The sequence below is a fragment of the Oryzias latipes genome, chromosome 7 (genome assembly GCF_002234675.1).
Source record: "Oryzias latipes chromosome 7, ASM223467v1".
Taxonomy (NCBI): domain Eukaryota; kingdom Metazoa; phylum Chordata; class Actinopteri; order Beloniformes; family Adrianichthyidae; genus Oryzias; species Oryzias latipes.
Window position 1 is genome coordinate 14,623,254 of NC_019865.2, and position 10,368 is coordinate 14,633,621.

A 10,368-nucleotide genomic window follows, 5' to 3' on the forward strand; every position below is an offset into this window, starting at 1 on the left:
TTTTCAACAAACAGAAAGCAGCAGACACCTCTTTTCCTGCATTCACTTCTGTCTAAAGGAAAAAAGCTAAAGAAGTGTTTTTCCTAACAAGAAACAAAAGTGAAGTAATATTTGCTTTAAGTGTTAAATTGTAACTTTTTAGGTGTCATAGGTCAGTTTTTTTCTGATTCTATTACCTGGAAAAGTTTTAGCTGAGGATATAAATAGAGCAACTAACCAAATATAGTAACTGAGACTGAACTGATGATTTTGAAATTTAGAAGCAAGTAACACAAAATATTTTGTGGATAGAATAAGAATAAGAGAGCATGAATAAGAGAGCATGAAAATGTATATAATGTCACCATGAGGGGATTTTCTCTATTCACATTCTTTCTTTAGTGAGAACAAAGTCAAGTTGAGGCAGATGAAAACATGATATTGAATGATTCATGAACATTTTTCAGATTGAAAGTCTTAAAAAGATGAGGGTCAAAGTTAGTGTCATTTTCACCCTGTGTTCTTGCAAATTTTCCTTTTTTTTCCATATATGTTTAATCTTTATGTCCAAGTCATGCAATAAATGTTAAAAAGAAACTTAGCCTAAGGATAGTATTAGATAACTCTCATGTAAACCTTTAGGTCTTTTCCATGAAATTTCCATGGCTCTGGTCTTTCATGTTCTAATTCATAATAGTTCATAGTCATAAAATCATTAAAATGTCTGGTGATTGAGGATGGTGAGAAGAAGGCTCACTTCAATGAGCACAAATCATCATTTTTACTGACTTAACTCATGCTCTGGTTCCAAAGCATACCTTGTTACTAGTTATTTTGGGCAATAGCTGTTGTGCTCAGGTGATTCTAGGGAGACGTCCAGATATTCAATCTGTTATTGTTATCTATTTGGTTATAATGATTTGCCTTTCAAGACCTGTATACATTCCCCCCAAATGTGGGACTTATATACGATATTTGTCTTCTTTATTATGCTTTTTTTTTTCTGCTGCAGTGACTTATACTCCGGAGTGACTTTTTGTCTAAAAAACAGGGTCCTTTTGATTCCTTTGCATTTGGATTCTTCCCTAAAAATGTACGTCAAAAACAATGGGAGAAATGTCCTTTAAATTGAATCGGTTAGTTCAAAAGGGGCCCAAGTCCAAGACCCTAACCCTAACTCTAACCCTAAAGGCCCGTACACACCGGGACGATTTTCGCCGACGTTTAACGCCTCGTGACTAAACAAAGGGGCCCCAATGAGAGTGTGCACACCGACGCAAAAAAACGCCACGCGTCAAAGCGTCAAAAGAAAAAAAAAACGCCTCGGGTTCGTTTTATTTTTTTTTTTGACGCCTCGCGTCGAAATCTATTCGACCAATGAGAATGGCGCTTTTGCACACGTGTCTGGAGCTTTTGAAGTTACAGTAAAACACAACTTGGGGGCGCTCAAACACAAAACTGCCTTGCTGAGCACACATACCAGCGAAGAAGATAGACGCCAAGTAGCGTCTACACTGCCGCGAAGAAATAATGACGGACATTCTAAAATATCCCCGAACCAAGCACCAGTTGGAGCAACTGGTGCTTGAAATATTCATGTTTTCTTTGTATTATTCTGACAAGCGCGTAAATAATTGCTCTCTTCTTCTGAGTGAAAAGCGACTTTAAGAAGCGTAAAGTTGCGCAGCGCCACTTTGTGTACAGGAGTATTTCTGTTTACATTAAGCGCCATCTAATGTCAGGAAATGAAATTGCATGTTCGCTCGGCTCATCGTCAGCGAAAATCGCCTGGGTGTGAACACAAAAAACGTGGCGAAAAACGCTGGCGAATAACGCCTGGCGAATATTCGTCCCGGTGTGTACGGGCCTTAACCCTAACCCTAACCCTTTCAATTGCAATGGGCTTCCTCTCTGTTGTTTTTATTTGCCATCATTCCTTATGCCCCCCTCCTGCCCTCCATACAAAATATTTAAGTTACTGCAATAAGGGGAAAACCCTAAAACAAAAAATGAATGCAGTCAAAATGGTTTGACAAAAAGCTGTTCCTCTTAAAGAGAAATAGAAGAATTTGAGTTATTTTCCGATTTAACGTGTTGATCAAACTTGTTATAATTGTTGCAAAAACCTGAATAACTCCTTCAAATATATTTTAAAATATGGAGGATAGAAGTTTTGTTGAATGGAAAACCACATCAAGGAGTAAGAATTACTCTAAAAAAAAAACACCATGCAAACATGCATCTTTCAGGGACTAAACTGATTTTGTACTGTTGCTGCTGACCTAACCAGGTTTAAATGTTCTTCAAAAAAACGAAAAAAAGAAACCATTGAAAGAAAGAATCTACGATGCTTGTCTAATCATATGAAGTGTTGAAGTCAATAGAAACATTTTAAGTAGAAACATTTTAAGTTCTAAGTAAACTTATGTAAAAGTTAGATTCCAGTGTAATTAATTGTTTGAAGAAGAGATGCTTTTTAAACAGTTGTCATTGTCAGGCTGAATTTACCACATTTACCCAAATTTGTTGACAACAATTTTTTACTCAAAACTTGTTCATACCCGTCCACAACATGTGTCATTAATGAGCAACACTGGAGACAACAGCACATTAACATAGGTCTAGCGATCATGGAGCACTGCATGCTTGACAGAGCGTAAAAGCAGCGCTCAAGAACTCTCACTCAGGAGTTGTTCTGTCTGGAGAGTCAAGCCACCTCCAGTCCCTTTGCCAGGAAGAGGACATGCTTCATGACACTCTAAGACGTGTGTTAACGGCGTATGAAAACTCACACCATGTTTCTGGCATGTATCCACTTCTGTGAATGTTTTACTTGAATCATTGTGTCTTCATAACTTATTCATAGATCTTCACGACCAAAAAGACCATTTAATCATAAAACGGGCTTTAAAGGAACTCTGTAACTTAAAGCGTAAGATGTCTTCCTTTGACAATAAAGCTGTTTTCCAATAAAGTCAGATGGTATTACATGGCACCAGGACAGTAAAATCACATCTTTGTTTGTGAAGCCAAGTGACTTGATCCTCATGCTCATGTGCACATTCGCATGCGTGAATGCACTGGGTTGTAAACACATATTTTAGAACATCTGACTTATTCCTTTAACTAATTATTTGTAAACGGCTTCAGCAAACTGTGTAAAATAAAACAAATCAAATCAAGACGTCTTCAAGAGAATTTCGTTTTAAGTTACAATCAAAACAGCTTTGTAAGAAAGCTGTTTATGCAGACGCCCTGATGTGTGGATAAGGCTTTCTTGAAGTGAATTCTTCCACTATCAAGAGTAAAAAGCTTGTTTTCGTCACGATATCAATGAAATGAATCTCAGTCTCCCGAGGAGTCTGTCATTTCTTGATAGAAAAGATAAAATGGCTTATATAACTTCATTAGACTGTTAAGAGGAAGTCCTGGGAGCATCAGCAGAGAATAGTCTGGTCAGATCCTAAAGATCTGTGGCTCCAATGTCATTTTATAGCAGAATAAATTCAAGGGCGTTCATGTGTCATTGTTGCATAATAGCACAGGTGTCTGATAACAAATGACATGAAGATATCATACTTTTAAAAAAAGCTATCTCAGATTTTCAGGGATAGTAAGGGTGTGATTGCTGACTTTTGCACAAACTTATATGCCAACTATTGAAAAGAATAGAAAGCTAACTAAAGTTGTCTTTAAAATGTTTTTTTTTTTTTTTTTACTGAACAATTGCAACATACAGAACAAAAAAAATGCAACAATTATGCACATATAATGTACAATACGATTCTGAATACAGAATAAACGTGTTACATCCTTAGGAAGATTCTAATCATTAGTAACAATCACAAAAGGGAATACAAAATAAAAATAAATAAAGAAAATAGAACTTAACATAGAAACAAAGAAAAAATAAATAAAAAGAGAAAATGCGAGGGTAAACTTATGTCATTATTCCAAAAGATTTACAAATGTTAATTGTTTTTTGAGCTTTTGTATTATTTGAAGCTGAAATTAAATTTTAATATTGCTGCAGTTCCAGTTTGAACACAAAGAAATCAGGTTTTTTATTGGAAAATATGCTTTTGTGAACATAAAAGTTAGCCATAAATAATAACATGTTTACACAAAAGAAAGCATCACGATCTTTGACATCAAAGCTATGAAAACCAAATAGTACGTTTTATAATAAAGTTGGACTAAAATGTGTGTTAATCAACCCTGATTACATGATTTTTGCATCATCAAAGACATCCATCCAATTCCTTTTCCCGCTCATACCTGTGAAGGGTCACAGGGATGCTGGAGTCTACCCAGCTGCTGTCAGGCAAAGGATAGATACACAACTTGCAGATCAAACCCCAAAGTCACTCTGAGACAGTCTACCACACACATTCACACCTTTGGGGCAATTTCAAAATCACCAAATAAAGTTTTTATAATCTGCAAAGAAGACAGATTTTCCAGAGAAAACTTGCACATGTAGGAAAAAACATGCAAACTCCACGCAAAAAGGACCCATTTGAACCAGGCTTCTCTTTGTGAGGCAAGAGTGCTACCCACTGCACTGCCATCAGAGACCATCAGCTCCTCTGACTTTTCCAAGTCTATTTTAAACTGATTTACGTGTGAGTGTACTGTTACCCCCACATGCCTCCCCATCACCCACTCACCAACCCACCCCAACCTCCTGCAGCAACAGTACAGAACATAAAACAGATTTGTCAGCAGACAAAAATAATCCAGCCCATGGGGCCATTCAAGATATAAAAATCAGTGTGATCTTTAATGAGAAACTTCTGGATCTTAATGTTGGATGACTTCTCCAAAAAACTGGTATGACATCTTCTTTTTTGCATCTGCTTGGCTTTTGACCTGCTGACGTGACGTAGTCTCCTTCCTGCTAAGCTTACAGTGTATGCCAGTAAGACAACCTCTAGCTCAGTGTCACTGTCTAACAGCTGAAGAAACAAATCGGGTCAGTTCTTTAATTGTTGGGGTCTTCACCAGCTGTGGTCATCAGCACCATACCACTTTATTACTGGACAAGAGGGCTCCACTTTGACTCATTGGTTTCTTCTGTAACTGAGAAAACGTGCAAAAATCAGAATTAACTTCAACATTAAATGATTAGTAATGCAAGTCAACATTCATTCTTCAATAGGTATTCTTGCCTCCAACAATAAGTAAAAGACAAGACAAATGGTTATTGGAAGAACAAATATTTATGTATTTTCAGCAGTTTTGAAAGAAATGTTGGAAATCTGTCATTTAAAAAACATGTCTTTAAAAAACTGAAGTGCACACAGTCCTGCAGGGCTGCATGAACATGATTTAAAGAGCTGAAACCCTGCTTATTTTCCAGCCATTTTCTAATGAGCTTATCTGGGATTGGCAGGTCAGTTTGATGGTGCATTAGCACATTTTTGGATTGGAGTGTGGAAGAGCAAAAATGAGCAAAACCAAAACCCTAACCATATTTATTAAGCTAACAAACTTAATATAATTCCTTTATTGGCTAAAACAGTTCAAGAAGATTTTTGTGTAGTTTTGCCTTTCAAAAAACTGGCCTTGGTTTGTTCATCTTCCCTGCATCCACAAATCCTAAAAACAAGTCCTATATTTGATTAATAATTTGCTAATGCACTTGATCTACCTCAACCCGATACTCAATGAGGAAAAAGGGACATTATTCTACCCCTGTGGTGTGTGAATTCAAGTTTGTTTAATATCAGACTGCAAATGGAAATTTCGTCTACTGCAGAATTAATAAAAAAGTTCAGACAAAAAGATTCAGTGTGTGTGTTGTTACTACATTTGTCCTTGTTGTGTGTACTTCTGAGCTCACAGACCTCCATCCCCTGAATCCATGGATACTGAGGAGCCGTCTGCTCAAGGAGAGCACAGCTTGTTCCTGCTCAGGCAGCTGGACAGGATGAGAGCTGCTGAGGAGCTCACTGATGTGGTGCTGCTCGCAGATGGGATTCCCTTCCCTTGCCACAAGGTGGTGCTGTCTGCTTTCAGTCCTTGCTTCCAGGTAAAATGGACTTTTTAAAAGATAATAAAATTTGATTTTTTTTTTTTTTGTGCAAAACATGTAGATTGTGGTGTGAAACATACAATCCTGCTGTCCAGGCCATGTTCACATGTGGTCTGAAGGAGACCCGAGGAGGGCAGGTGCCTCTCAGAGACACTCCTGCAGAGAGCTTAGAACTGCTGCTGAACTACATGTACCAGGGTGAACTCCCACTCTCTAACAGCAACATCCAAGGCGTGGCTGCTGCTGCTTTCCTGTTCAACATAGATAGAGCCTTCAAGTGCGTAAAGAAGCTTAAAGACACAAAAGTTTGGTTTTCTAACAGAAGTTGAACATACTTGTCCAACACTGATGTGTGCACATAATGATTTATTTTCCTGTGTGTTGAATAAAGGTTATGTCAGAGCCACATGGAGGCTTGGATGGACCCTTCAAACTGCGTTGGCCTGTACCATTGGGCCAGAGATCTAGGAGCTTTGGATTTGGCAGACTGTGCATTACGATACCTTTGTCACCACTTTTCACAGGTGGTGGCATATAGCGTTAAAAAGATGTGTCAAATGCTCTAGGGCTTTTAAATGTAACTCTTGTGCTATCTTAGATGACCTCATCCTTACATTGACGTGTTCTCCCTACCATGACAAAAGTGGAGAAAGGTGGAAAGATTTCATGTAATCCATGGACACCAGTGAGAATCACAAATCATTGAAGAAAAAATGTTCAGTGCACTGTCTAGTGGGTCTAGATGACCCAACTCCCAAAGTTAAAGTGCCTAGGATAGCACAAGGGTTAGAAGTAGAGTTATCCGAAATATTTGTTTTACACAAATACAGTATATGTTTTCCTCCAACTTTTATATTCCTGGTTTGTCCTTGTCATAAATAGATTTGAATGTTTTCTTTTATTGTCAAATAGTCAATATTTAAATGCAGAATTTACAGTTTTGGTCTGCAGTTTTGTTCATATTTTGAAGGCACTGTTTTTGTTGTTTTGAAAACTTGAGGTATGTGAGGAAGAAGAAGTGCTGGAGCTGGATGCACAAAGTCTGGGGAATTTGCTGGGTTCAGATGACCTTAACATATCGCAGGAGGAGGTAGTGCTGGAGTTGGTGCTGCGCTGGGTGGAGAGGCATCGGGGTGACTCCCACAGTGAAGCCCAGGCTGTGGAATTGCTTAGACGCGTGCGCCTGGAACTCATAGACCCTGGATTTCTTAGAAAAGCGAGGAGGAGGAACCCGGTGAGAAGGAATGTAACTCAGGGGAAACCTTTTATGCAAACGCAACAAAAGATAAGACGATGAAAAGTCTTTTATGAAAAAAATCTCCAGGTGCTGCTGCGTGATGCTGAGTGCTTTGGAATGATTGATGCTGCTCTCCAGACCTCAGGTCTCTGTGACACAGCAGCTCCACCTCGCCCGCCTCTTCGATATGGAATGGAGACAACTGACCTGCTGCTCTGTTTGGGGGGAGTGACCAGGGAGGGTATTCCTGCTCGACGTGGGGGATTTGCTGACCTCTGCTTTTGTTTTGCCCCTCGGGATAGAAAGACTTACTACATGGCCTCTCCGCTGAGAGGCTGTGAAGGTACGGGCCAAATCACTGCAGGTGCAGTGAGCCTGAACAACAGCATAGTGGTGGTTGTTGAAGCAGAGGATAAGGACAGAAGGAAGAGACTGGATTTCTACAGGTCTGTGTGCAGATATGTGAAAGTGTTACTCTTTATATCATTCCTACTAAGATAATCTGAACTGCCCTCATTTGTTTCAGGTACAGTGATTCAGAAGAGGACAGATGGGTGAAGGTGTGCTCCGCCCCTTACAGGGACATGTACGCTTTAGGGCATTTAGGGGAGGCCCTTTATCTGATAGGTGGTCAGATGAAAGTGAATAATCACTACGTGATCACTGACAGTGTGCAGAGATGGTGTCTGAAGAGAGAAGGCAGCTGGCTCAGCTTTGCTCCGCTGCCCCTCCCTTTAGCCTGCCACTGCATCGTGAGCTCAAAGGATCATCTTTACGTGCTGGGGGGCTGGACACCACAGGTACAGGGCATTTTCTTCTCAGGTGTGCATGAACTGCTCAAGTTAAACTGAAATGTTCAGCTCTGCTAGAACTATACCAGCAGGTAGTGAGGCTGCATTATGTGTTTTTCTGTTTTTGCTAATTCTGTTTCAAAGAATTCAAATTCAACTTTAATCATGTTTCCTGCTCCCACAGAACACTTCAAAATGCTGTACATAAATTAAATAATTAACAAAAAATAATAGTAAAAATAGTCATCATGATGCCCCCCCCCACACACACACACATACAAAACACATATAGATTCTATAAAGAAACTGCTAAACAGTCCATAAAATCAAGTTAAAACTTGAGAAAGTAAAAGCGACTTTAACGCTAAGCTAAAAAGATGAGTTTTATTCTTAAAAACCTTCACAGCGGATGAAGCCCTCACATCCTCAGGCAGGCTGTTCCACAGACGAGGCCCACAGGGCTGGAATGTGGTCTCGCTGAGGGTTTTTGTTCTTATCAATGGGACCAACAGCAGACCTGCACATGAAGACCTGAGGGCTCTGGGAGGGTCATAAACTAAACGCTCTTCTGATAAAAATGAAGTTACAATTCAATTTGATCATTTATAAACTATCAAAGAAATTTTAAAATCGATCCTAAAGCTGAGTGGAAGCCAGTGCAAAGATTTCAAGTGCTCCTTCTTTCTGGTCCTGGTTAAAAGGCGTGCAACTATGTTGTCAAAAGCATTATGATCTGTTTTTTCGCCTGAGAAATTAAGCAAAAAAGTTGGGGTAAATTAGGTCTTAATCTGCGTTCTGTCGTTTAAAATCCTCTTTGCTTTGGCGCCCTCTAGTGGTAGATCAATGCAACTGTTTCTTTCAGTGATTTACATTTTTTAAGCTACCCCACTTTTTTCTTCATTGTTATCCTTTGACAGGATCTTCCCGATGCTGAGCTTGACAAGCTCAGTAACAGAATGTTTAGGTTTGATGCTGCCAAAGACAGGTGGACTGAGTGTGCCAGAATGAAGTTCTCCAGGTACCGCTGTGGCACAGCTCTCCTCAATGGAGAAATCTACATTTTAGGTAAGTCTATAAGAAAACTGTGGTGTTGTGTCCAGGTTTTCTGCATATTAGTTCTTTGTGTGGGTGTTTTCAGGGGGTATAGGGTGTGATGGAGAGGACGGTGGACAATCTCGCCATTGTCTAAGCTCTGTAGAGATATACAACATTGATGCAGACACCTGGAGGCCAGGACCAACACTCCCTACAGGCCTGCTCTCGCTTCGAACAAATGCGTCCAATATAGGAGTAATTGAGAGAAAGATCTACCTCTGTGGATATTTCAAGGGTGCAGGTCAGTATCAATGATAAGTCTTTATGGTTCTGGGGTCTATTTGAATTCATACTATGGCCCTACCACATTGACCTCAAGTTTTTTGACCAAACAAGAGGCACACTTTTATTGCCATAGAGAAAACCATTCAGACTGATAAGCAGTGAATTATGGCAGACAATAACTTCCCTTCTTTCCTGGCTGCAGGTCGCCATGAAATCATCACCAAGGAGATTTTAGAGTTAGATCCTGCAGACAACGTTTGGACTGTGCTGGAGAGACGAGCAGCAATGCATGACACTTACGATGTCTGTCTGGTTGCTAACCTTAATCCTCGAGATCTCATCTCGCCATGATGCCTTTCTCTGTCACTCTGATAACACTTGCTGTGGGTGTGAAGTGACAGTGTTCTCTTAACGACCTGCCAGACTTTTGTGCAATTTTGTTCTTTGATTCACTCCATCTCTTGTCAAATAAGTGTTACCATGCAACATGTTTGCAAAGATCTGACTGAACTGCTGCAAGAAAGCAATGATTTAACAAAATATTTATGTCAGATTTGATTTGACTGTATGAATCCTTTAACGTTGAGACAATTTTCTACATAGATGCCATATTCTGCAGTCAAATTAATGCTGTTTAACACATGTTGCTAAATAAAAAAACAAATAATAATTTCAAAATTATTATGTAAATTTAAAAAAAATATAATTCATAATTTCAGTCATTCAATTTTCTTCTTCACTGCAGTAATTTGAATGTTTTTTATTTGATCTGGACTGTTTTAATTGTTGTTTCTGTGTCATATTTTAGTTTAGCAGTTGTTTTTCATTATTTTTTATTTAAATTATTTAAATTAAATAAACTGCCTACTGTTTCCCAGCTCCATTTTCTCAAGCCTCTTGTTTTGATTCAGCTTTTCCTTTTGTCCAGTACATTTCTTGTCATGAAATGTTTGACAGATTGTCAAATTTCATAGTACAAAATAGAGCACAGATTTAATCTAAGA

General features: G+C 39.0%; 1 protein-coding gene across 5 annotated transcripts; it reads left to right on the forward strand.

Moving 5' to 3' along the window:
• Nucleotides 1-4,677: 4,677 nt before the first annotated feature.
• LOC101162290 (kelch repeat and BTB domain-containing protein 12) lies at nucleotides 4,678-10,100 on the forward strand. Of its 5 annotated transcripts, none has more exons than XM_011477187.3 (10): nucleotides 4,678-6,013; nucleotides 6,112-6,293; nucleotides 6,408-6,540; nucleotides 7,017-7,250; nucleotides 7,341-7,699; nucleotides 7,780-7,839; nucleotides 7,924-8,053; nucleotides 8,962-9,109; nucleotides 9,183-9,380; nucleotides 9,567-10,100. In XM_011477187.3, the coding sequence occupies exons 1-10, from the start codon at nucleotides 5,846-5,848 to the stop codon at nucleotides 9,713-9,715; spliced, it is 1,761 nt and encodes a 586-aa protein (XP_011475489.1). In that variant the 5' UTR covers nucleotides 4,678-5,845; the 3' UTR covers nucleotides 9,716-10,100. The 5 variants fall into 5 exon arrangements, with proteins under 5 accessions (XP_011475489.1, XP_020560367.1, XP_011475487.1 ...); XM_011477185.3 differs by having other exon boundaries at nucleotides 4,680-4,812; nucleotides 5,820-6,013; nucleotides 7,780-8,053; XM_011477186.3 differs by having other exon boundaries at nucleotides 4,680-4,812; nucleotides 5,827-6,013; nucleotides 7,780-8,053.
• Nucleotides 10,101-10,368: the final 268 nt, after the last annotated feature.